Genomic DNA, 27,224 nt, shown 5'->3' on the forward strand with positions numbered 1-27,224 from the left:
AACCTACCGAAAACATCAGCGAATTCGTCCAAAATCACATCTGGATTTTCCTCTCCGTCATCTGTTAACGTATAGATTCTCTTAAAGGTCACCTGCAACACTTTTTAACTTAGGGAAAAATAAAAGGACATAAGATAACAAACACAGTGGTGAAAACCACATAAATATCGAACTACCCATCTTCAAGTTATGGCAGGTATAAAATTCAAACATTCCAGGTGGTGTAGGAAGAAGAAACTGATGATGTACATTGTGCTGCACTGAAATAAAGTTTTTTAGTTTCATGCCTATATTTTAAAATTGTACATTTTAACACGTTCACTAAAAGCTCATACCTGTGACAAGGTAATTAGAATATAAGCATGAAACAATCAAAACTTTATTTCAGTACAGCACAATGTGGTATCCGGTAATAAAGGCACTGGAAAAAAGGCACTGGAAAAAGAGGTACGGAAAAAAAGGCACTGGTAAAAAAGGCACTGGAAAAAAAGGCACTGGAAATAAAGGCACTGGAAAAAAAGGCACCGGTAAAAAAGGCACTGGTAAAAAAGGCACTGGAAAAAAGGCACCAGAAAAGCTCTACCTAGGTAAAAAAGGCACTCGACCAAAAAAACTTTAAAAATCAAAAAGAATTTGGTGAATCCTTGGGTCCTTGTACGTTCTTTTCTGTAAATTTTTCTTCCTCGTTTTTTCCTAATTGGATGTACAGGAGGTAGGAACTTAAGTAAACTTAAAGGAAACAATAATTTATTGTTGTTCACGGATTTGCCTAATTTTTTAACATACTAGACTTACATTTTAGTCTAAGGGTTATATGGCGGAACGGAGAAGGCTAATTAGGAAGTCACCTTAGATATAATCAACCATAATTACCTGTTAATTGATTAATTAACTGAATGACTTACATGTAGCTATTAGGCATACAGTAACTTGTACATGTATATTTGATGAGTTTTTCTACCACGAAATATTTACTGTAATAGAAAGGTATGTTGACTGAGCAGTATTTATGGTGTCCAGTATGTACATGTACATCATCAATTTGTTCTTCCTGCACCACCTGGAATGTTTGAATTACATACTGCTATAACTTTAAGTTGAGTAGTTATCACACTTTTGTTTCTTATGTTATGCCCTATTATTTATACCCCAAGTTAACATTGTAATAAAAGTGTTTCAGTACACCTTCAATCAAGTTCATCTCCAGGCATGCATGTAAGCCAAGCACAGGCTTCACCATACCATCCAGAGCCGGCAGTACGGATAGCCTGAAAATGTCCGACTTTTTGACAGTCAGGAGAGGGGCATTTTCCTGATTTGTGATAGTGTGACAATATTAGGAATTGCTTACTATATCTGTAATTATTATTTCCGTGTTTCTCTCAAGCCCTGGTGAACCCAGACACCCAGGATCGTTAACCGTTATGAGTTTCAACACCTGCCTTCTTAATTGCCCCTTTCCATTGTTTTATAATCTTTATCTTTTAAGCTGTTTGACCCCTTTTATGATCTTCCTGATCAGCAGCTGGTTACTAGGCTCCTGCCCTTGGCCCTGTCTGATAATCTTGTATTGATGCTGCTGTTTACTGATTGGTTGTTTCCTTAATTACTGAGTGCTAGCTGGCTCAGAGCCTTATATTTGGGCTAGGCTATTTACCCATTAGGGGTGTGTGTAATTAGGTATAAATGATGATGTTCAGATGTTTTTAGTAAGTCCTGGCAGATCCAGAAAGCCAGCCTTCACCCTCTGTAGCTAAACAAGACATTTCTCTTGAAAAGCGCGAGAGTATTTTAATTGACTTCACCCTTGATCTTATGGCATGGTAAGATTCTTTTATATCAACTCTTGTTGATACTTTGTTGTGCGCCCTATTTTGTAATGTTTTAGTGTCGGTTGTAGATACGAGGTTAGAGGGACGTGGATAATAAATAATGTAAATATATATCTTAGTTGGTTTAGTCTTTAGGTTCGAGTTCAGAGTTGCGAAGTTTATACGGTGACAAAATATTATAAGCCCTTTTACCGCTACAATAGGTACCCATAGTTCCTACATCGAGTAGCACTTTTATCGCCGCCTTTATCATCATTTCATTTGTTGAACATCGTTGTAGGTGGTTTACCACAGCCACCTCGATATCAGAATCCTCCACATTTTCCTCCATGCCAGGCAGACGGTTTTCCGTGGCCACGTTGACCGGAATGTACCACATGTACGTACTTTGTAGCAGAGGTATCAGCAGCACCACCTGCTTCCATGTCCTTCTTGTTTTGCTTGCTCCGTTCAGCTGCCCTACAGAATTTCAGAGATATTTCCAGTGTCAAGTCTGGCTTACGCAACAATCTGAGCTTAGTTTCCACATCTTTACATCCTGAGACAATCTGATCCCGAATCATTGACTTACACATACCACCATAATTGCAATTTACTGACAGCCTCCCCCTCACCGAAAAGCAGTGTGATGTCAGTCAGGATTCTGTCAGGTTGCAATGTTACCTTACATTTTTATGGCGGTGTTGAAATCAGTCACGCGTTACCAAATCATACAGTTATACAGCAATAAAAAGTAGAGGTCAGGGAGTCATAGGCAGTGGTAAGACAGTCAAAATCAGTGGTAAGGCAGTCAAAAGCAGTGCTCATTTAAATATTTTGGCTGACTGATTTCCACTGTTTTTGACACCGAAAATGATTCCCCACTATGCATCATGCACAGGGCTGGCAGTGGGGTTCAGTGTTAATTTAAATATTTTGCAGTACACTGAATCCACACTGAAACACCACTAATTTTGACTGCCATTTCCAAAACTTCCTGGAGGGAGCAGTCATTTTCAGTGTTAATATGAATAGTTTATTCAATGGCATGCAGGAACGGATGCCAAGAGAGGTTTCTTTCTCGTATTGAAATTCAGGTAAATATCGAGAAATATGAAGAGCTACCATGATTTCTTGAATGTTTGACTATCAAATTCAAACTTACTAGCTTCCTGTCTCAGGTTGCATTATGGGTGATATTTAACACTGAATTTGACTGCAATTACCACTGCTTTACACTGCCATCAAGTCTTAATCTCAACAGTCAAAGAGCAGTGGTTCAGTCATGTTGAAAATGCCACGGGTTTCGATCCTAGTTGGAGAAGTGGAAATCAGTGGTCTATCAGTCATGGGCAGTGTTTTTGAAATATGTCGTTCATAATGATATGCAGGTGGCAGTGCTTTGCAGTGGTCTTTCAGTCAAAATCAGTGGTTTTAAAACATCTCTTTCACTGCCAGCCCTATTTTAAAGTAATTCCCCCATCTTGCCATCATTTTTGCCATTTTTACCACTTTTTTGTAGCAGGAGCTTAGGGCCCTCTTTGGCGCCCTCGGCCACGTGCAGCTTGATTCCCACCTGCAGCAGGCTGTGCCCCCTGCCCACCATCACCTGAGTCATTGTCACTACTACTTATATCATTAACCCCAACTTCCTGGTCATTATCACCATCAGAATCAGGCTGATCATGCAAATTGATCTCAAATTGGTCTATCTTCACCAATTCACCCGACTCGAAATACCAAACAGCACCCAGCTTCTTTTTGCCTGGCTTACGGATCTTAGGGACGACGTTTCTTGCAATCTCGTTTTATCTCGCGCCGTGGTACTTAGCAGTGCTCGAAACAAAAAGAACAGATAAACAGAAAACACTAGGGCCTGGCGCTCAGCTGGATGACCTAATAACATAGGACTGATGGTGCAAAGTAGTAAATATCGGCTTTATACTACTGTTTGAAGGTCAAGAGAACACGTTATACCACTAAAATTTTCAATGCAGAGCTGCCAGCTGGATGAAATATGATTGAACTAATCAGCCATGGTATGTAAATATTACAGGAGGCAACGGAAGATATCCCTAGTTCAGTATGTTGTATCGGTAGCTTTACAGAAAAGAAGTGTCAGAGAGGATGAGACTTCTCCATGGACAACTGTGGTATGTCCAGGCTGGGTTGTACAGCACAAGGATAAAAAAATGCTGTCTGTAATTGAGAGGTATCCTGATTTAACAGGTCAAAATAAATAGAAATTACCAGTTTGGGACTAACACCACTGTCTTTTTTTTTTAATAAGGTAGAGATTACAGGAGTCAACAAAATTAATTTTATTGAGAGAAATTGACCTGTCCTGCAGGTGACTGGAATTTACAATACAAAGGGTCATTTTTCATGACATTGTGCTCTACTGCGTATCCCTAGTGAGTCGATCTGGAACCAATCTATCCTTGGCGCAGACAGGTTCAAATTGGCTATATCTTGAATAGATTGAATTGCGATGAAAATCTAATGCAATAAAGGAGCAATATCGAAGAGACAAATTAATCAAACCAATTGTCCACAGACATTACCCTGAAATGGCGTGATGTATGCGTGCATATAAAAGTATATCAATTGGTCTGATAGAGATGATGAGGCAATGTCAATATGCCTCGTTCCTTGACAGCAATATGCCCCTTTTTATAAGGAGAAGAAGGAGATCCCAGATAGGCCTTCACATGTCAGCTGCCAAATGGCTCGAACCAACTGTCCTATCACTACTATTAATCTAAAATGCGTGCTCCTCCTACATGTAGCAATGTCTCGGCCAAAAAGGCACTTATTCGACAGGCAAGCTAGAAGTTCAGCACCGTGAGCAGCTCCTTGATAAGGCCATGTCAGGTTCCGCGCGCCTCTTCAGATACATCAAGTATTGAAAGCTGTGGTGAGCACATAAAAAGACCATGGTCACCTTAATTTGAAAATCCCTTCATAATCAAGGACTACCTCTGATTAAAACAGCACCCATAAACAATAGACCACCAATTTGACCCCAGCTCCTAACTGCGGGAAAACCCAAGTCCAGCAACCAAAAGTACCAAAAATACATTTTTGTTTACATTTGAACTGCACACATGCGTTTGTTTATAATTTCATTTCCCGCGAAATCTCGAAAATCAGGTGACCTGCAATCGTGGATTGAAAATAACATTAACCTGGGTTCAGCAGGTCAGCAGGTATACCGGCTGTTCCAATCATCCCCCTACAGCCAGCTGTTCAAAAGGTAATGTTATTCACCCCACAGGGAGTGCAGGTAATTGATTAAGCCCCTGCATAACTTAACAGCAATGGCTTGGCTTCTGCGAGTGGTAAGGAGAATTGACAGTTTTTTTATGAGAGTAACATTATTGTGTTGCTTAAAACGTACTTTTTACTCATGTAAGAATCGTAGTACTACTAATAACCTCAACTTATTTTCCGGTTATGATAACACAACACACATCTTCATGATCATGATCTTTCTCAAACTGACTGAATGACCTAATCGCCTTGGACGCGCAACCACATATCAATCCGCCCCGACGATCGACACATCCATTCGATTCGATAACACTCGATACAGTTTGATAAATAAACAAAGTTTTCGTGCTTTTAGCTGTCAACATCAATGGCTATAATATACTCCTGCAGAATAGTAGAACTAATAGAACTAATTTCCGAAGTTGCCAATAGTTTGAACACAAATCAGAACATCACCCATCAGCTGGACTCAGATCTGCATAAATTACGATAAATAATGAGGTCGTCGCTTCAATTTCGCAAAGAAAGTTGACTCCATTCGAAGGTTGTTTTGACCAAATTCTGTTGAACTCGATCGTTATGAGGGCATTTGAATACATTCTCGTTGATCTTTTCTATAAACGTGTGAAGTTTCGTACCAAAATACATTTCCGTAAAGGCTTAAATAAGAAAATTTGTCACTTACAAAATCATCGCTCCAGGTCACCGCCATTTTCTTGATGATAGTACTCCAGGTAACCTCGACCACGCAGTGGTCAATTTATCCCAGACGAGCCGTTCATACAGTGGATGCACTGGCAATACCAGCAGTCCGGTATTCCCTGGTTCGAGGTTTTGATGTCAGTTCGCGGCGGGAAATTTAAAGTGGGGTCATCCGGGGTCAAACAACAGTTTTGCTCACTACCGCCAACTGGTGATATAAATCGACACTAATCTATTTTATATCAAAACTTCTGTATCATGAAGACCTTTTCAACTTTATTTCAAGCTTTTATCTGCTGGAATAGAGCGTCAAAAATTTGTTTTTTCATTTACGCATTTTGCCCCCTGGGGAGCTGAATTTGAGTCGAATCGCCCAAATTTTTTTCCGTAAGCAACATTTTCTGCGGTGTTTATAAGCAAGACTAGATTTGAAGTGCCTCGGTTGTATGATTACAAAATGCCCAACTTTGTCTACAGATGGCTAGATGGAAGGATGGCAGGATGGGTGGAAGGACGGACACCAACCGAATAGCTATTTGACTAGCTCCGCTGACTTTGTCAGCTGAGCTAAAAACGCGTTTAGGCCTTTAGGTCTTTGAAAGCACATTTCGGATATATCCCTCCTATATACTTTTTCTGAATAAATCATCCGAAATGTGCTTTCAAATACACATAGGCCTAAACACGTTTTTTTCTGTTTATCTGTTCTTTTTCTTCGCGCACTGCTAATGCCACAAGTACCACGGCGTGAGATAAAACGAGATTGCAAGAAACGTCCTCGTCCCTAAGATCAGTAAGCCAGGCAAAAAGAAGCTGGGTGCTATTTGTCAAGTGTAATGGCACCCAGGGTGCTTATTGTCCAGTCGATCTCGAACCTGGGTACCATTTGTCAGCACCTAGGACGACATCCATCCTTTCAGCTGCAGTGGGGGTTTCAGTCAAAAGCAGTGTGATGCAGTCATTTTCAGTGCACTGTCGTTCGTTGCCGTAGCTCGGCGACAAACTGATTGATGTAACCATCTCCTCCCCGTTTCCTATGCAGAAAAATGTGCATCTCATAGGTTTCATTTGTAACAGAATTAGGCTACCGCTATCAGTTAGTATACGCAATATGTTCAGGGTTCAGAAGCTGGGCCTTTGTTTTGCGCAATCTCATAACAGGTGCACGGTTATCAGAAAACAACAACAACTAGAATTCCGAAATTTGCTGGTAGCAAATTTGATAGTCCCCAGGTCGTCGTCTGGTGTTGGATGGTGTGATTTGTGTGAGCAGGATGCTGTAGGTCAACATGACCGGGTAGCGTGATGGTAAGGAGGAGAGGCGGAAGGCTTTTTAGAGGATAAAAATATATGTCCTTTATTGCAGTGAGATCGAGGAGGCATGTAATTACAAATGAGCACCATACAGAGATTGAGAAGGAATGAAACGATATGCTGGCCACTGGCACTTGTGATATGCTGATTTGTTGTGGAGGTAGCAAATGCAATTTGGTTCGTTGCAATTTTTTTTAATATTAATATAAGTTTAAACGATATATTTACAAGTAATTACCAAGCATATTATACGCAAAGAAAAGAAGGTATAGTTGGATTAGAGTTACATACAAGTTTGGTATGGAAATGGAATTTGTAACGTTTAAATCTAATTGTATATACCGTATTTTCCGGATTATCCCCCGCACTGCCCTATGACCCGCACCCCCTTTGACCATTACCTAAAGCCACGCAAGACCCGCACCTGATTATGACCCGCACTGCTCCAAGACACGCATTCTCCAAAAATAGTAAGCCATTCATTGATGTTGACATCCTAGAACCGCCATGTTTTTTTTAATTGTTAACCAAAGTGGATCAATTCCAGCATGGCCGTAACTATTTTCCCTAGCGGAGACATCACAAACTATGCGATCATGGCGGAAATATTGGTTGAAAACAATGCGAAAACGATGGACATAAATCCTTATCAAGTAACCAGTTTGGTCCCCTTTTTTTTCTTTGGGGTTGGGGCTTATCCCTCTCAGAATCCACGCAAGACCCGCACCTTTGTATTACCCGCACCCCCACTTTTTGGGCCTGTTTGAGGGCAAAAAGCCGCGGGTCATACGCCGGAAAATACGGTACTCTAAATTTGAACGCTTATATTTACAATGAAAATACAAAGACATGTACTGTAAACCGGGAAATATTCGCGGCTGGAAATTTTTGCGGATTTCTGGAAATTGCTTGAAGAATCTATATTTTACGCTTTTGAATTTTGCGGAGGCACTATGGTTCTTCAGTTAACTCCAATAAAACTTAATATTTTATGCTGGTTATTTTCGCGGATCATGGACAACCGCGAAAACAGCAAAATTAAAAAGCCAGCGAAAATTTCCAGGGTTACAGTATTAAGACATGGTGAAGTGGAGGTTGATACAAACAGTGCATGTGATTAGGACGTGGAAGAGTTAGGATATTATATGAAAGAAAGAAAATTACTTGGATCCGAAGTTGTGATTATAAGATGCTATAGTCATAGCACTGTGAAAATTACAAAGGAATTGGAGAGACACAATTGTACATGTGATCACGGCTTGTGATCCTAATTGCCATGTGATTTAAAGTGCAGAGATAATGAATTACTGGGATCATATGTTGATATATATACTATGTAGATACAAATATGCTAAATACAAATATGGTAAGATTGCAATGAGACAGCAGTACGTTTATCAACAGTTGTGACGACAAGATGCAGTTGTCTATATGTTACGAAATGACAGAGAAGTTGCTGTTTCAGAAGTACGTGGACGACCATTGCGACACCAATAGAGGAATGTTGATACATATGCAAAATGATGAAGTTCTGAAGAAAGTGAAATATATGTAATCAATCATTGTTTGTGATTCGAAAATGCAATTAGTGAAATTGACCAGAACACGGTTGAATCCTTTGATTATGTTTATGCGTTGAAGTCAATGGAATGCTATAGAAGACTATGCATTTTCTGTCTGACCATTGTTTAGAATGTAGCCTGTATTAGGCATTGGCCTTTATGCTAGGGCAATTGCAGTGATGCATTTGTTTCTGATGGTGACGGTGGCAGTAGCTGGGAGGATGTCTTGTATGTCATCAAGGGATTCGACTTCGAAGGCCTGAAGGACAACTTGTTTGGTTGTGCTGAATTCTTGGTAGTTATCGTCCTCCTCAGCAAGTACTGTCAACTCATCTGGGATTTCTGAAATGTCGATAGCAATCAACTGTTGTTGAGCAAAGCGTGGCGGTTCTTCGACGAGCTGTAATGAGAATTTGGAATTGTGGAGGGATTTGCTTTTTCTTGAAGGGTGGGTTTGTAGTGCAGACTTTGTGTTACAACTATGTGGGGTTTGGAATCCTTTTGATTAATGTTGATGCTACTGGTTGTTGCATGTGGACCGGTAGATTTAGAGCTGTTGTTCCGAGTGCTTTGAAGAGGTTGATGATGATGATGTACATCTGATAGGCGTTAGCCAGTGTTGATAAGGGTACTTACTGTTGTAGATAATAAGGGTACTTACTGTTATAGATGAATCATCCGATGTGTTCAATTGTTGGGCCTTGTGGAAGGTGCTGTAATGTGTGTACGCGTTGGTGATTTTGACGTGGTTTCCTGGGGTCATAAGGTTGGTGTCAGCTGCCTCTCTCCAAAGAGTACATTTCACCAATGCCGTTTTGTCCTTCAAAGTCACTGTCTGGATTTGGACTGGTTTGCCCTTGGCAATTACTGTCTTTTTTTCTTCAACCTGAAAGCAAGGAGTGAAAGTGGGTGTAAATTTAAGGACTGTGGGGTGGAGGGACTGTGTTGTTGATGTTGTGTAAGTTCATGTTGACAATTTAAGTGGTTTCTATACAGTCTGTTTAAGGGGAAGTGTGCCTGAAATAGTGCAGAAGGCAATAAGTTGGAATATACGCTACCTGTGTGACTGTCCCTTGGACCGAGAGACGTGTTTTTAGTGGTGAAGTAGCAGCATTCTTGAGCGTGACAATGTGTGCATCTGGTGGGTTGATGAGGAGTTTGCCTTCGTTGATAAGTTGTTCTGGTACGTGCATGAATTTCGTGCTGTAAATGCGTGTTTCGGGGTTGGTCGTGAGATGGTCGGCTCTGGATTTCGTTGAAGTCATGATAACGGTCTTGTTTGGGTTGCATTTGGCAACAAGGTGTTCATCATACAAGTTGATCTTAGTGACTGTGTTTTCGTCTGCAATTGCTGCTGTCCAGAAGGTAATTGTAGTGTTATTAGTGGCCTTGATGGTTTTCTTGGTTGACAATGCGACAATGGTGACTTTAAGTGGTGCCTTGATAGTTTCATGCGCAGGCGCCTTGAGTGCTCTGGATAGGTTCATCTGAAAGTAGAGAGGAAGTTGGTGGTTAAGTTGCATTCATGCATATAGGAATTTTTAGGGAGTGTAGATGATGCAAGTGAAGAGGAGTCGATGGTGTCCTTGGCAGTTATATACTTGCGAGGTTTTGAGTCTGGAAATGAAAGAGAAGGTGAGTACTGGTTGTTGTATAAATTTGACGTCTTACAATGGTAGAATACAGTAAATTGGATCATGGTAACTGTAGTAAGTCGAGAGCACACCAGATTGTATGTTGGTAAGAGGCTTTTTTGACTTGCGGTACATGTGGTCAATTTGTGTACCTTCATTGGTAGTCGGGCCAGCAATGAGTTGACTGTAGCCATGGGTTATGAAGGTGTTTTGGATAGGTGTGGATTGCTTGTTGATATCTTCATTGAAGTCTCCAGTAATGATGACATGGTCTGCACTGATTGTGGTTGCTGCTTGAAGTGTGTGGTTTAGGACTTGGCAGAATGTTGTGGTCTGATATGTTGGTGGTCTGTAAATCACAATGACTAAGGATGAACTGTGTGTTTGAGTTATGTGCAGAGCTAGATATTCTAGATTGGTGACTTGAAGATTGACTTGCTGTGAGAGAAGATGCTGTTTGACATATGTTGCTACTCCGCCACGTTGCTTCTGGTGAAATGGCGTGTTTTGTGCATATGCTGTCGTTCTATTGTTGCAGTACAGGGTGTAAGTCGGTAAATGAATGTTTTCAGAGGGATCAGTTTGTAACCAGGTTTCTGAGAGACATAGAATGTCGGAGCATGGGAAGTCATGATTGTGTTGTAGATCTTCAAAATGTGGTATGAGGCCTTCAGTGTTATGGTGTATAATTTTGAGTGCAGTTGGATGATTGCTGTGAAAGGCATGCTGAGAATTGTCAGGTTAGGTTGTCATTTGTGTTAGGCCTTGTTTGACAGCTGGGAAGCAGTACAATGTGGAAGAGTCATAGTCGAGGAGATGGAGACCCGAAATTGAGGTGACTCTGCTTAGGGCGACATATGCTTGGCCTGCAGTGAAGGTAGTTTTCAGAGAAACAGCTATTTGTTTCAGAGTTCTGCCTTGTGTTTTATGAATGGTGCATGCCCATACTAATGACAATGGATACTGAGTTCTGGTGATGTTAGTCTTCTCGAGTTTGACGTGAATGGGTTCAATGGCAACAGAGCCTGTTGGTATTGAGTTTCTGTATTTTGAATTGCTCATGGCCTTTTTGCCAATGTTGTTATCATCGAAGTGGACAGCTATTGCCGGTTGGAGTTTGCCGGGGGCTGTGGATGGTAAAATGGTGGTGACAGTGCCTATAGCCCCATTAACTAGGCCGTCAGTTACATCAACATTTCTTAACAACATGACCTTTGCATTAATACTAATAGCAATATTTATTAACTTTGGAATGTCGTCATGTTTTGTCGACTGGATGGGGCCTGTGCCAGTTGCATTTCCAGTCAGTTTGTTGTGTCTTGAGTCCTCTGCACGCAATGTGACCATAGAGCCATTTGGTAGTTGGTGCAGTTTGGATAGATTGTATGCATTTACTTCCTTTTTGGTGGAATAAACATGGAGTGCATCAGAAGGGTAATCAGTGTCAGTAGGTGTACATTCAATTACACGTGACTTTAGAAGAGTTTCATCTGCTGGGTCAAGTGGTGTGGTTTTTTCTCTGGTTCTCAGGCGATTCAGCAAGTGGGCAAATTGAGCTTCATCTCGCTGGCGCATGACTTGTGTGAGTTCTATCAATTTGAAATGGGATGTCCACATGTTGCGTGGATCGGTTTTGTTCATTGTTACGAGGCGTTCTGCTCTGACTGGTGGAAGCTGGAAGAAGTCTCCAAATGCAAGTACGATGATACCTCCAAAGAGATCTGTTTTGTTGCCTGTGATTTGTTTGAGTCTGGAATCTACATAGCACAGCATCTTCCAGTCAACCATGGAAATTTCATCAATGATCATGATCTGTACATTGTAGAGAGCTGCTCTTAGGGTGTTCATTGTGGATTCTGCTAGAGGTTTCACAGGTACTGGGCGTTGGTTTGGGATAGAGAGTGCACTATTCAAGGTTTGTTCGTTGATGTTGTAGGCTGCAGGTCCAGTGGATGCAGTTAGAAGCACAGTACGGTTTGGCTCATGACTTTTTGGCTTCATAATGAATTGCCTTTAATAGTTGACTTTTTCCTACTCATGCTGAGCCTGACACGAATATCCTGAGTGGTGTGGGATTTGCACCTTGCTTTTTAAGAAGACACCATTGTCGTACTGAGTTGAAAACTGTACTTTGCTTTTCATTTAATGATTGTAATATTTTCCTTATTTGCTGAGATGTCTCGTATTCGGTGGTTGCTTCTAGACCTATTATATGAAGGTTACTTGTGGCGTTGGGTGCAGCATCACATAGTTCTTGAATATTATCTTTGTCTAGGGTATCATTTGGAGGTTGATCTTCTTTTTCAGCGTTTGTCTCCTCGCGTTCATTTTCAGTAGATGGTGCAAGTTGTGCCCATGCATCCTCAAGCACTGGATGTTCTTGGAGTTGGTCCATTGCTAGGTCTATTGTTGCTGTTGCCAATTCAAACTGTTGTCTGTTTGTTTCAACAATGGTGAAGACCCTTTCTGGCACATTTGATGTAGGTAGTTTGACTGCAGCTTGTTCATAGAAATCTTGAAATGTTTCATAAGGTTTTGGTCCAAGTTGTGCATCTGTACGAAAGGGCAAGTACAAAGCCAGGAGGTTGTGAGTGTACTTTTCGGGGAATTTCAAGCGTGGGAACGAGGAGATTTGACAATTGCAGGATTGCTGCGGGATCGTTTCTGAATGTACCCTTTGTGGTTTTGGAGCGGTATGATTGGCGAAGATTCTGTCAACTATTGGTCAATGTCAGCATTTTGTTTATGACTACTTTGTTCAGCTTTTTGTGTTTGCTTTGTATTCAAGGATGTGAGAACTCGGTAGTGTGAGACGAAGTATGCTAGGCACATAGTTGGAAATGGGGATTGTTCTGGTCTTGCTTTGTAACGATCAACAATCGATGTCATCCAGATATCATCAGAGTTGGTGTTAGTCTTCGCTTGAATAGTTTTCAAAGGCAGACTCATCTTAGTTGGGTTTGGGTCTGTGGGGACATAGATAACTTGTCTTGAGCTGTCTTTCAGTTTCATGCTTGTCACTCGGTACACTGCTTCTTGAGCGCTGACTTCTCTATTCTGAAGGTAGGCATTGCCAATGTGTCGCATTTCTTTGACCACATCACAGTCTCCGGTCTTGGCATCTTCTTGAGCTTGTTTTAAAAGAGCACTCATCCCATGTTCAGCTTTGCTGATGTAACTGAGGATGTAAATAACACAGGCCCATGCGTCTGTAACGAACTGGATGTCCATATTAGCATTCCAAGCTTTCAGCACTTTTGGGTTATAGTTGTTGACCCATGCATCCTTTGGCTTCCTTTTCAGCTGTATTGTAATCTTTTTGGACAGGACTGCCATGCTTTCCTTGTATTCGTCCATGCTCAAACCAGCAGTGATGAGGAGTTGTTCTGTGGTGGGTACGTCTGTCGTATCAGTAGTTATTTTCTCAAGGAGATCACGCAATTTCTGCAGATTAGCTTTTGCTGTTTTTTTCATTCATTTGTGTTTTAGCACAATCAACATGATTTGGTTGGGAATCTGTAGGCGTGTCATTTGACTGGGATGATTGGCTGGGCACAGATGGCATAGTATCACAGTCAGTTGTTTGTTCAATTGGCACATCTGGTTCTGTTGATTTCATTGGTCTGAAAATAGTTGTATGAAGCATGGGTGGTCGCGGAAAGAGGAATCTGCAGATGCGGCATTGTTTTGATCCACTGCCTTTAAAGCATGTTTTGGAATGATTTCTGCTGTGTGTTTGGACCTGTTTGATGATTTGGTGTAGGACTGGGTCTGTGTCTTCATCAGGGAGCTCTGTTGATATGTATTTATCAATGAATGCACAAACCAATTCATCACTATCTTCATCCAATTTGGGAGCGCTTTCAATCCAGAGGAGGCAGCGTATGTGAGGAGAGCCACGGCACTGAAATTCTGTTCTCCAGAAAAAGTCGACTACTTTTCCAAGGGGTTCAGCTTTACTCAGGAGCAACTCATGAAAGAGTACGTACACACGATGGTCAAACATTCTTGCATCAAGGACTGGATTCTCCTGTAAGAGTTTACTTTTCTCCTGGAATGAGAGATCTTCAATGTTTCGTTTTGGGTCTGATGAGTTAATAAGAAGAGCGCGGTGTACTTCTGGCCATCTGAGGTCAGCTGCTGAGAATGTGACAAACCAAGTTGGTATGCCAATTTGTTTGATCATGGCAAACAAATCTTTCAGAGTGCGTTCCCAGTAAGGTGGTGTTCCTCGAACTGGTTGGAGAAATCGAAACCCTTTGTCAGATTTGAGAATGTCTCTCACAGCATCCTTGTTTGTCAACATTTTAGCTGTTATGTTCTTACCTGTTGTAGTGTGAGCAGAGCCCTTTCGCACTACAATTGAAATGTTGGACAGAATGTGGCTAAGTTCACTCATATACTGTGCAAAGAAGATGTATGCATTGTCAGATGAAAACCTGGAATCCACATTGAAAAGCCTAGCGTTGAAGTATGGATTTAAGCCAATTTTGACCGGTCTCTCTGTGTTGTAGTGACATGTGCCATGTGGGAATTATTGCGTAATGAAAGTGCTTCAACATTCTTGACTTTCAGAATTGAGACAGGACGATTCCCTTCTGCAGGGGCAATACTGTAAATGGTCTGCTGGTCCAGTACTTCTTGTGCAAGGTCCACAGGTTGTAAGCATGTGTCGAGAGGCATCATGTACTGAGAGCTATTTTGCGTTGGATCTGTGATTTGATTGGAATTATTATTGGGGGTTTCTCCATTTGGTGTAGTTTGTTCGATACTTGAGGGGCTAGTATAACCAGCATAACCAGCATCAGAATTTCGTTCAAGTTGAGCACTTGTTTTAGGAATTGCAGTTGCACCTTACAGTTGCGGGATGTCTATCAGATGTGGGGTACTTTGTAGCATATCTGACATGGTGTCAACATTGAGATTGGGGCCATTTGTAGTGTCTGTGTTTTGTTTTAGGCGAGTGTCTGTTGTCAAAATTATATCTTGATTTGATTCAGTATGCTGTTCCTCCCAGGTGGTGTGATACGTATCCCCTGTATATCCTGAAAGAAGTTGTCTTTCCAAGAAGTTCAGATCTCTCAATTCTTTTGGGATTTCATCAAGTTGTAACCCATTAACAACAGCCAATGATGGAGTTTTACCGTTTTTCAATGAATTGTGGCAGGCATGACATATCCATTCTTGCATACATTTCTTGCAAGGCATAATTGGTTGCTTTTGCTTGGATAACTCTGACTACACTGACATGATTCTTGTATGTATTTGCCAGTTAAGCAGATATTGGCATTTGCAATTTTTGCAGGTGTGGTCAAATATGCTGTTCTGTTACAATGGACCACTTGGTTGAAGAAGAGTATACGATGACACACAGTGCAAACATACTCGGGACCATTTTTGACTGCAGCAACAAATCTTTCAATAGCATCGTCAATTGTCAATGCTTTGGCAGCATCTTTAGTGCTTTTTCTACACTTAGCTTTTTTTTCTTGACAATGTGTATTGTCATTTCGATACTTCCTCTTGTGTTGTGCTTTATCATTTGCCTTGTATTTAGAATTACAGTGGCGTTTAATTTTCAGTACTTGCTTCTGCTTTTCTCTATATTCAGAGTTGGTGTGATATTTGTAGTCATTGAATCAATGTCAAGTGGGACTTTCCCAGAATGTTACAAAAAGGCTCGTGTGCGCCCGCTTCTGAAGAAACCCTCTCCAGACCCTGAGGTATCGTCAAATTACCGTCCAGTATCAAACCTTCCTTTCATGTCAAAAGTTATTGAGAAGGTTGTGTCAAAGAGGCTGTCCGATCACTTTGACACAAACAGGTTGTTTGATCCAATGCAGTCAGCATATCGAGCTAAGCATAGCACAGAAACTGCCTTGCTTAAAGTTCACAACGATATTGTCCATGCCATGGATTCTAACAAAGCTGTTCTGTTTGTGGCACTGGATCTGTCTGCTGCTTTTGACACACTGGACCACCCAATTCTCCTCAAACATCTTGAGAATAGATTCGGGGTTACCGGATCAGCATTGCAGTGGTTCAAATCTTATCTCAAGGGGAGGTCACAAGAGGTGACAGTGAAAGACGCTGTATCAGATAGGGTTGCCTTACTTTTTGGAGTTCCACAGGGTTCTGTACTGGGCCCTCTCATGTTCACTGCATACAACAGTCCTCTTGGCGACATTATCCGATCATTCCTCCTGCCATATATACTGTTTGCTGATAACAGTGGTCTCTACATTATCTTTGATCCAACTAACCCAACCGTGGTGCAAAATGTTATTTTGAGCCTTACACTATGTGTTGAGTCAATTAAGGAATGGATGGTGAGAAACAAACTGAAATTGAATGACAGTAAGACCGAATTTTTCCTTGCATGTGTGAAGAACTTACAGAAGTATGTGTCTGATCTGAAATTGAAAATTGGTGATACTGAAATTGAGCTGAGTGATACCATCAAGATTCTTGGTGTAACATTTGACAGAGAAATGTCCATGAAAACGCATGTTAACAATGTATGCCGTGCGGCAAATTTCCATCTCTATCGTATAAGCAAGATAAGATCTTTGCTCAGTAAATCAGCAGCAACAAGTGCAGTGCGGACCTTAGTTGTCTCGCGGTTGGACTACGCAAATAGTCTGCTATATAACATCTCTGAGGTCAATGTGCGTAAGCTTCAACTGGTTCAAAACTCGGCAGCTCGTCTCGTCACTAGGGTGTCCAGAGGGGATCATATCACTCCGGTTCTGTGCGCACTCCACTGGCTTCCTTTGAAAGCAAGGCTTGAGTACAAGGTTAATCTAATGGTCTACAAATGTCTACATGATTACGCACCAAATAATCTCGCAGACCGTTTATAAGTTTACAAACCCTCACGCTCCCTGCGATCAAGTACAATGGGTCTGTGTAAGGAAGTCCGCACAAACCGGGTGATAGGCTCCTCTGCATTCGCAGTGGCGGGACCAAAACTATGGAATGAGCTGCCGTGGCCAGAGTACCCTGGGTCGTTTTGAAACTGCACTAAAAACTCATATTTTTAAGAAATTCTTTTGAATCCTTTGCACGTTTTCTTTAGTAATGACTTTTATTCTATCATGTATTAATGTTATGTTTTATTATAAATTGTAAAGCGCTTAGAAGTTTTAACAACGTTAAGCGCTATAAAAATGTTTTTAATAATAATTTAATAATAATATTTAGCCTTCATAAATTGCTTGTTCTTTGCTTTATATTCAGGAGAACTGTGATATCTTGTTATCATTTGCTGCTTGGCCCTTGCCTTAAATTCAAACGAACTGTGATATCTTGTTTTCGCTGTGTGTTTCACTTTTTCTTGCCATTGAATATCTGAGTGGTATTTTTTGTTCATTGTTCGTTTCTTTTGTTCGCTGTAAGTTACATCAGACTGGTATTTCGATTTTGTTGAGGTTTTCTTTAATGTCTTGGATATCCGTTTCGACTTGTCTTTTTGATCCATGAGGTAAGTCTGCATGAGTTGATTTGTTTTATTATTGACACGTGTTGGCATACTGGGTGTACAGGTTTCCCTGACACGTGATTGGTGAGGTTGATGTATTGGCAGCATAGACGTGATAGCAACAGGCACAACATTGAACTGTGCAGATAAATTTGTAGAATACAAAGACTGTACATGTTGTATAATATCCTGTATTGTGGGAAATGATAGCATGACAGCAGCACCATTGTCAGTGACATGACCATCAATATCTCGACTGTGGGAGTCAAAGACAATGTAGGAATCTAAATGCCGAATAACAGATATTGTCGATCCAGCGGCTATCAACAGACACCCGGCAGAAGTATGATATTGAGCTTTTGCCAGAGCTGATTGAAGGCAATGAGACACTAAGGCTGATATTTTAGAAAGTTCCCTTATTTTGGTCTTAAGGGCACCTTTCATAAGGCAACCTTAGCGGAAGGCTTCCTTCACTAAGGAAACCTTATCCATTGTCATTTTTAGAAGCGACCTTTTGTCTTTCCTTTATGAAGGAACTCCTTTTGTAAAAGGCCTTCTTGAGGTGCCTTTGCTGAGGAAGACCTTACAAAAGGCCTCCCTTAAACTGATTTGACAAGTGGAGCACAATGGCTCATGATGTAATGAGTAGAGCAATTGAAATGAAAATACCCTCATCTGCTGTGCTTTGCACTTGCACTAGGCCCATATACTTTGAAGGCTATGGAGGCAAAGGTAGCAAAAGCTGGTGACGGAATTAGGAAGAGGAGAGTATTTTCTGAACTAGAGAAGCATTTGCTGCTGCAGCTTATTGAAAAGGAAAGGGAGGTAATCGAACTGAGGCAGAATACATCCAAGATACTGAAACAAAAAAATGATGCCTGGGATCGTATTGTGACGAGTTTTAATTCGCAGAGAGGTATTGAAGCTACAGATGGGAAAACTCTGAAAAAGGTTTGGGACAATCTCAAAACTAAGGCGAAGAAAGATGTGAGCAAAGAAAAAAAAGATCGTCGGTTAACAGGCAGTGGTGAAGCGGATCCAGAGGCAACAGCTGATGATGTGTTCCACCTTGTGTCTTCAATGTGCAGTGATGTTCTGAAACCACTTGATAACGACATTGATGACGATACAGGATATCATAAAGAAGGTACTTTGATTTCACTTTTTATTAACACACTTGAGTTTGAAATGAGTTTCTTGCCATCATTAGATCCTGCGTCTGCATTCGGAGACGTTCAGCCGAGTTTTCCCAACCCACCTGTACATGTACAGCCACATCAACCAGAGCCGTGCACATCATCAGCTACAAAGCCGAAGAACCTAAAGCCAGCTACATTGGAGGTCGTCAAAGGCAAAGCGCAACGTAAACAAGCTAACGTTCCTGAAAATCAAGCTTCAGAGAAGGATGCATCTGCTACGGCATCCCCGTTTGACAGAGCGCTTAAGATGCAGGAAATAGAGCATGAACTGCAGGTGAAACGCCTAAAGCAAAAGATGGCATTCGATGAGGAAGAACACTCAGAGCGCATGGAATTGATTAAAATGCAACAGGAATTCATACAGCATTTGCATTACAGGATGGAACCAGCTTCTAATTCGTCTAATCAATCGGGATACTCTCTTTACAATATTTATTCACAGATGAATTAGTAACGGAAATACTGTTCAACTATAGTCTGTCTCATGGCATTGCCAAGCACATCATTGTCGTTCATATAAAGCGCATTGTCATGTTCATCTTCTTCGGGTTCATCTTCTTCATCTGAAATTTCTGGTTCCCCAAGGTCTCTAGCTATATTATGGAGCACAGCTGTAGCAACGATAACTTTCATAGCCGTTTCCAATTTGCACCGGATTCCAAATTTCAAGCAGGGAAAGCGCTTCTTCCAAACCCCAAACAAGCGTTCGACAACTGAACGAGTTCTCTTATGTGCGGTATTGTAGCGGTTTTCAGCTGGGTTATTCGGGTTGCGAAATGGTGTCATCAGGAAGGGTCGGCATGGGTATCCCTTGTCACCAAGCAACAGCCCGGGTATTTCATTTTTTTCAAACCGATTGCAAATCAGACTGTTGTCAAAAATCCTAGCATCGTGAGTTGAACCAGGCCATCTTGCCACAATGTTTAAGAAGCGGAGGTCCGCATCACTTATGCCCTGGACGTTCAACGACATGAATGCTGTTCTGCATCGATATATCTCCTTATTTTCCACGGGTGGGGCTTGAATTTGAATGTGCACACTATCCACACATCCAACAACATGCGGAAAACAAGCAATATCCATGAATTTCTGCTGCATAGTAGTTGCTGCGTGACCAGATGGAAACCGTATGACTTGGGCACGTTTCCTGGCAATTGCTGAGGAAACTTTGGCTACGATTTTCGATAATGAAGCCTGTGAAATATCCACAAGGTCCCCTGCTACAATTTGGAAACTACCACATGCATAAAAACGCAATGCTGCTTTGAGTTGAATACTTGGTGGGATCGGGTTTCAGTGAGTGCTCTGGGTAGCCAAAGTGTAACTGATATCCAAAGTGACCCAGTTGCTGGCAGATTATAGCCTCGGTTGGGTTAGCATAAACTTGGCTGCCCACTGACATAGATTCATGCATAATATGTCCTAGTTTACCTATATTAGGAATGTAAACAATAATAGTGCCATGCATGGAAAGTGGAGTTTGTCCATCTGAAATGTGCATTGAATTCACTATTGCAGTACAATAAATAAAATCCCCCTCCCAACATCCCTAATCCATTGAATAAAGAATATCCAAATATCCAAACAATTATTTCATTCCATATTCCTTTTTTGGTCGAAAAATATAAATCAAAGTAAGGGTCACTGAATGAATGTAGGCCTACACATGTGAAACATTAATAATCCAAAAGAAGTAAGAATATAATCCACCAAAGGAACATCAAAATAAGTTTAACCTGTTCCAAAGAACTGGAACCAGGAAAGATGTAACAAAATTGACAAGGCAGGAAGCACTTGATCTTCACCACCACGTGTTTCATCATGGTTACTAGGCCAATATGCTAATGAGCGGCTGATAATGAGCTGGACAAGCAACATCAAAAATGTGATAGCCACTTCGTTGATGACCAGAAAGGGTGTAAATTGTACTCATTCACTACAGTAAGACATGGTCAACACCATGGAATTGACCTTCTGCACTTGAAGTATCAGAAACAAAATCTATCCCTATTACAAGATCAAAGGAATATGCCGCCTTGCAAACAAGCAGCCTGCCGAGTTTGAGAGATTATAGCAGACAAGTGTATAAACAAATTAACCCAAATGTGTGTAATTAATCAAGCAGAAAGGTCCCTGTACCAGGCTGTATCATGATACCATACACAAGTTGACCACCAAGAATGTTATTGACAGTTTAGTTGAGGGGGAGGGGGCTGTGCTGGGAGGACTCCAGCCATTCGTAAGCCTCATACATCAAGGGGTGTGCATATTTATTGAGAAAAGTGGTTGAATTCCACAGCCAAGATGTCAATCAAAGGTCTCCCATCAATGGTCTCTTGTTTTAGACATAGAAACTTTTTCTATCCTAATTAGAAGTTGGGGTTGGGGTGTGTGTTGGACAGTACTCACAATGAAATGCATTTTATGCTCTCAAAAGTGCTTAAATGGAATACATGTTGCATTAGGATTGTAGTGTGGTATGTATCTAACAATATTAAGCATGTTTATTGAGGTAAAAAAAGATTTGGGCTGTGTCAGAGTCATTTCAAATAATGACCCCAGCTATCAAAGCACTATCTGAGATCATAGTGCATTGAAACTGGAATGCACTAGATAGTACACAAACTAGGTCAATCCAGAACGAGGCTGACTTTGGCCTATTTTGTATAAGTTTTGACCCAGGTTGTACACTGTTTCCACGATTATCAGGTGGCTCTGGTATGTCGTCTTGCAGGATATCCAAAATGTTGGCGAAGCCTTCTCTGGTATATCTGTAACGTTTTTAAAATTCTCTATCATTCCTACGTCTATCTGGATCAATGTAAATGACGTGACAAATCCTTGGACCTTGCAAATCACCAATATTGTTTATATCCTGCAGCCTCCCTAAGTTTGCTACACGGTTTAGGTAATCGCCCATGTTGCTCCTTCGGAAATCACCAACAAAATAACCGAAACAACTCTCTGAGGACGCTCTTAAGGAAGCCCCAGACCATCCTAAGGATTTAAGGGCTTCCTAACCAAAAATAAAGGTGTCCTCAACTTTGAGGAGCATTCTAAATACGGGCCGACCTTAGGCTTAGGTGGCGATAGAAAGGAAGCCTTTTCTTCGAAATGAAGGTTGTTTCTAAAATACTGTAAGGCAGCCTTAACTAGACAACAATAGGCATAAAGGAAGCCTTTGAAGTAAAGGACATTCTAAAATATCAGCCTAAGTCTTCACCAGTATCATTGGTCTGATTCAGTGTGCCATAAAAGACTGGACCAAATTGAGCTTTCATTGATTTATTCAGTGGAGGAATTGAGGTTGCCAAAGGGAGTTCAGTGTACTCCAGATAGTTCTGTTGATGAGGAATGGCGCAATACATAGTATCACCAAAGGATAGTATGCTATCAATATCACTTCCACACAGTGTGGTTGTGCCTTTGGCATAGGAATATAGTATTGCAACATAGGCATTAGCTGTACATTGTCGCCCAGCAGAGTTATCTGAAAAGAAGTGTGAACTTTGGTGAAAAGAACCTTGAAGCTGAAGTCAAGGTGCTATCGTTGTTGCATTAATTGATTCTACAGTCTGTTTGGTAGGAAGATTTGCAAAATGTACATTTTCACGTTTAGGATGTTGACTGTTCTGTGCTGCACTCTCTGCTTTGGCATAAGCCATCTGTCTTTGTTTGCGGCGTTTCCGTTCATGGACTTTCCTCTTTCGGGCCATATTCACTCAACTGCGGTCAAAGTGGAAAAGGGAACTAAGACTTCCTTGGCATTTACGCACCTAAAGTACAATTATACTGAAATACTGAACTGAGATAATTGACAGTGATAAAATAAGAAGATGCTGAAATAAGGTAAATGTATGAACTTGTTGTGAAATGGTCTTGTGAAGCTGAGATGTAAGAATCCATGTGTTTGTCAAGGCGGTGATTTTGCTCATGGGGATGGTCAGGTCAGATTGATGTGGTGAGGGTGATGATATGAAACTGGTGATACGGAATTGATGGTATGATAGTGATTATATATAAGTCACAAGACAATGTATGATTGAGATTGATGATATGGGATTAATGTATGATGTATATATATCTATTGTCTGCTTGTATAATGTATGTATTGATAATATCAGTTATCATGTACTACCGGTACCTGAAAGCCAAAAGAAGAGAAGGCATTAATCATGTGATCATAACGTTATAACATGAACTACACAGGTGAAATTGAAGGGTACTCTGTCAGATTGTAAGTAAAATGATCGGGAGGCAAATGTACTGACATGTTTCAGCCATTTTGGGCTAACCATTGTGATCAATGCGTAAATCTGTAGGGTGACGGGAAGTTCATTGGGTTCATGAAGATGCATAACATAACAACTTATATCATATCAAAGTTCTCACTATTCTGTAGAATCAGGTAAACTGAGATTTACTGGTGAAATACGATCCCAGTCCATGTGGACGAAAAGACCACTTAACAAACACCAGACGCCCAAGGTGAAGTCTATTGTTGATTTAGTTTTGACAAAATAATTGACATTGCATGTTGATACAAACCTTTAGTTGTAACAAGGTGTCTGACGTTGGAAGAACAAGCTGGCTAACTGGGGTAATGCGTGCTGAAAAAACAAAACCACATTGTTGCAGTAAGTTGTAGCAATCAATGAAGTAACAGTGGTTTTTATTTCAAGATGATACAGCACTACATGCATAATGAGCTGTCCATTATTGGTACGGTAACTACTGACAACCAGATGGCAAGTCTTTAAAACACTGACATTGCGTCAGATATAGCAATCAATGAAGTAACAGTGGTTTTTATTTCAAGATGATACAGCACTACATGCATAATGAGCTGTCCATTATTGGTACGGTAACTACTGACAACCAGATGGCAAGTCTTTAAAACACTGACATTGCGTCAGATATTTGACAATGCCTGTTAATTTTGATACATACCTGCAGGTATACTAGTACTTTAGTTGAGTTCGTGAAGCGTAGCTATCAATAATGACGATGACTGAAATAAACACAATTTAAAAGCAATCAGTACACTTCTAAAATGCATAATAATTTTCATGCATGTAACAGAATTACAGGAGGAGACTGCAATACAGTTCAACTGAAATTGTAAGAAAATTCCAAATTATGGCATAAAGTCGACAGTTACAGTGAAAACAGTTATACAATCGTGGAAATGTTTTACGCCTATGGCAATCAGAAGTTCGACACTATTGCATAATGTGACAATTGCATAATGTAGCAATTCAATACTTGACTTGCCAAACTCAGAAATGCAGCGCCACTCGCGACAAAGATAGAACAACTCGAAATTTTTTTCACCGGTTTTCACTGCGCATGCGTACCAGGTATTGTTGCGTGCGCATCATGAACCGCAACCTAGGTCAGGATGGAGCTTTTCAAATGTTAATAATATTTTGTTGCCATATTTTTTCCATGTGGCCTAGCCTAGGTCTACATGCATTGTGATGCACTATGCTAGGCCTACAGCATGTATGACACTGACAGATACAAAACGTCATCGACATCGGCACTTCACTTGACAATTCGAGGCATCGCATGCGAACCAATCCTTCAAACACCACCCCGACATTTCGATGATATCACGTAACTACTCGCCTCCGACCGACGGCGGACTGTCATTGCACGTTGCAGTACATGAACACGAGATATGGCGGCCATCATCATCAAATCTTGAACATCAACAATCTGATCGGCGTTCAAGGACTCCGCCGTCAGGCGACCAACAGCATTGATACAATGAACTTTGTACGGACAATATCATAAAACAACAGCTACTACAAGCAACCACTTATCAATGACTTATAAAGCATTTCAACACGGAAGTATCTTGGTGATTTTCGAAGAAGAAAACTGCACTCACCTATCTTTGCTATCTTTCAGTCAGCGCGCTCTTCTTGCAAACAAAGGCAGTATCTGCACATGGTTTAGAATGTGCGTGCGCACTCGACGCAAATTACGTCATGTCAACCGAGTAGAAACCGAGTAAGAAACTCGACTGTAGTCAAACTACGAAGAAGAACGTGTGCAAATACTCGAGTCGAACGCGTTCGAATTAACAGCCTGAGTGTAGTATTTGACCTTGACCCGATACTCTCGTCAAAATTGCAGCACAAAAATGCATCTAAAGCATCAAAATATTCTGAGTTTTGAAAAATCGTTTTGCGATAGTCCATGAATCGAATTGGGTTTCTTTATAATACCTCCATCATCCCATCGCTCGACCAACCCCTGAGAATAATGATGTCATTATGACGGGGCGGAGCTTATGCTAATGTATCAGCGTCTGGCCTCTGCGCATGTCACAGCGCATGTCAGATTGAATCGCGGCTTCGGCATGTTGGGAGAAGACGATATCTCAGCAAACAATGCTTCAAAAGTATCGAAATACTCAGGATTTTTAAAATACTTTTGCGATAGTCCATAGATGGAATTGGGTTTGGTGGTGTAAGGGTGATTGATTTCTGGTTTATTTAGCAGTTTTGCTGGACTACCGCAATAAATGTGTTGGTGGAAGAAAATAACAGTTTCGAGAATTCCAGTGATATCAATATAGTCCCCAGACGGGATCTGGGGCCTATAATTAAGTTACTAAAGTGAGCTAAAGATAGATTGGATTCATGGATGGGGTGGACCTATTTTGAGATACGGGTGTAGCAGTAGTTGAATTTTAGGGAAATGATTTAGGCCCTGTTTGGTCATATGCTTAGATATTTTAGCAGGATTTGGTGTTATAACTTAGTTGTATGAGTTTTGGAACATATAAGTTCCAATTTTGTCAAGTTAATTGGACTTTTGTTTTAGATTATGTAAACACTACCTCCGACCCCTCTCCTGTAATGTTGCACTTGCTAACCTCGCTTAACCAACCTTGATACCAGGATATTGGTATAAAATCTGTGGAACGGGCTGGAGCAAACAGAGTGGTTGTCAGCACGACTTGGCATGTGAGGTAGCCCAATCTTCAAATTTCTAGTCTAAGGGACAATGCTAGCAAAGCTCAGTATGAGAAGTGGGCATATCCTCTTGCCCGGGAAAGCCCTTTTGCAGAATGCTAGAACGGTATACGGTAAATGAAACGGCCAGGGGCCATTGTGCTCACCGTATACATCTTTTAGTAGGCAGGATCATGCTTAGTTTAGAGGTGAATATGGTGAACACAATCAGGCATGAAGACTTTTTTTAGATGTGTATTGATGTCAAGTAATAAGACAGGGCAGTATATATAAGTTTATGATCCAACCAATAATTGTCTATGACATCAACAAGATCAATATCGTGTGATTGCTAAGAGTCCCTGCAATAAAAAATTCATCGAAAAAAAGTCATTAATAAGCGAGATATTGCACTTCCTACTTTTTCAGTTTTGACCCCCTGGTGGCCAAATCAAGAATCAGATCAGGCCAAAATTCGGTGTCAGAGATTATCTAATGTAGGGGGTTACATGTACCAACTTTCAAGTTCATAGCTTCAGCAGTTAAGAAACGTGCCATAGTTACACTCTAATGGCCAATTTACGCCATTTGACCTCTGTGACCTAGAAAAGGAGGTCAAATCCAAAAATCGTAGGACATGTGGTGTATCCTTGCTAGAAGTCCCTGCCATAAAAATTTTATCGAAAACAATTCACTCAAATAAGCAAGATATTGCACTTCTTCCTTTTTCCATTATGGCCCCCTGGTGGTCGAATAAAGAATCAGATCAGGTCAAAATTCGGCATCAAAGGTTATCTGATGTAGGGGGTTATATGCACTAAGTTTCAAGTTCATAGTTTTACTGGTTAAGAAACGTGCCATAGTTTACACTCTAACGGCCAATTTACGCCATATGACCTCTGTGACCTTGAAAAGTAGGTCAAATTGAAAACCCGTAAGACATGTGATGTATTCTTCCTAAGAGTACCTACCATAAAAATTTTATCGAAAACAAGTCACTTATAAGCGAGATATCACACTTTTTAGATATCCACTTTTGGCCCCCTGGTGGCAAAGTTGAGAATCAGATCAAACTGAAATTCAGCACCAGAGGCTATGTGATATAGGTGGTTATATGTACCAAGTTTCAAGTTCATAGCTTTAGTGGTAAAGAAACGTGCCACAGTTTACACTCTAATGGCCAATTTACGCCATATGACCTCTGTGACCTTGAAAAGTAGGTCAAATTGAAAACCCGTACGATATGTGATGTATTCTTCCTCAGAGTACATACCATACAAA

General features: G+C 40.9%; 2 protein-coding genes across 3 annotated transcripts in view; both read right to left on the reverse strand.

Moving 5' to 3' along the window:
- LOC135482654 (calcium/calmodulin-dependent protein kinase kinase 1-like) overlaps window positions 1-27,224 on the reverse strand; it is a 300,476-nt gene that overhangs the window by 6,943 nt on the left and 266,309 nt on the right. The gene's annotated exons all lie outside the window — the stretch shown is intronic.
- On the reverse strand, window positions 7,148-27,005 carry LOC135482649 (uncharacterized). The gene is made up of 5 exons (XM_064762897.1): window positions 23,926-27,005; window positions 23,524-23,585; window positions 9,721-10,149; window positions 9,324-9,548; window positions 7,148-9,062 (listed from the first exon to the last, which is right to left on the reverse strand). The coding sequence occupies exons 3-5, from the start codon at window positions 10,147-10,149 to the stop codon at window positions 8,820-8,822; spliced, it is 897 nt and encodes a 298-aa protein (XP_064618967.1). The 5' UTR covers window positions 23,524-23,585; window positions 23,926-27,005; the 3' UTR covers window positions 7,148-8,819.

The sequence above is a fragment of the Lineus longissimus genome, chromosome 2 (assembly GCF_910592395.1).
Source record: "Lineus longissimus chromosome 2, tnLinLong1.2, whole genome shotgun sequence".
Taxonomy (NCBI): Eukaryota; Metazoa; Nemertea; class Pilidiophora; order Heteronemertea; family Lineidae; genus Lineus; species Lineus longissimus.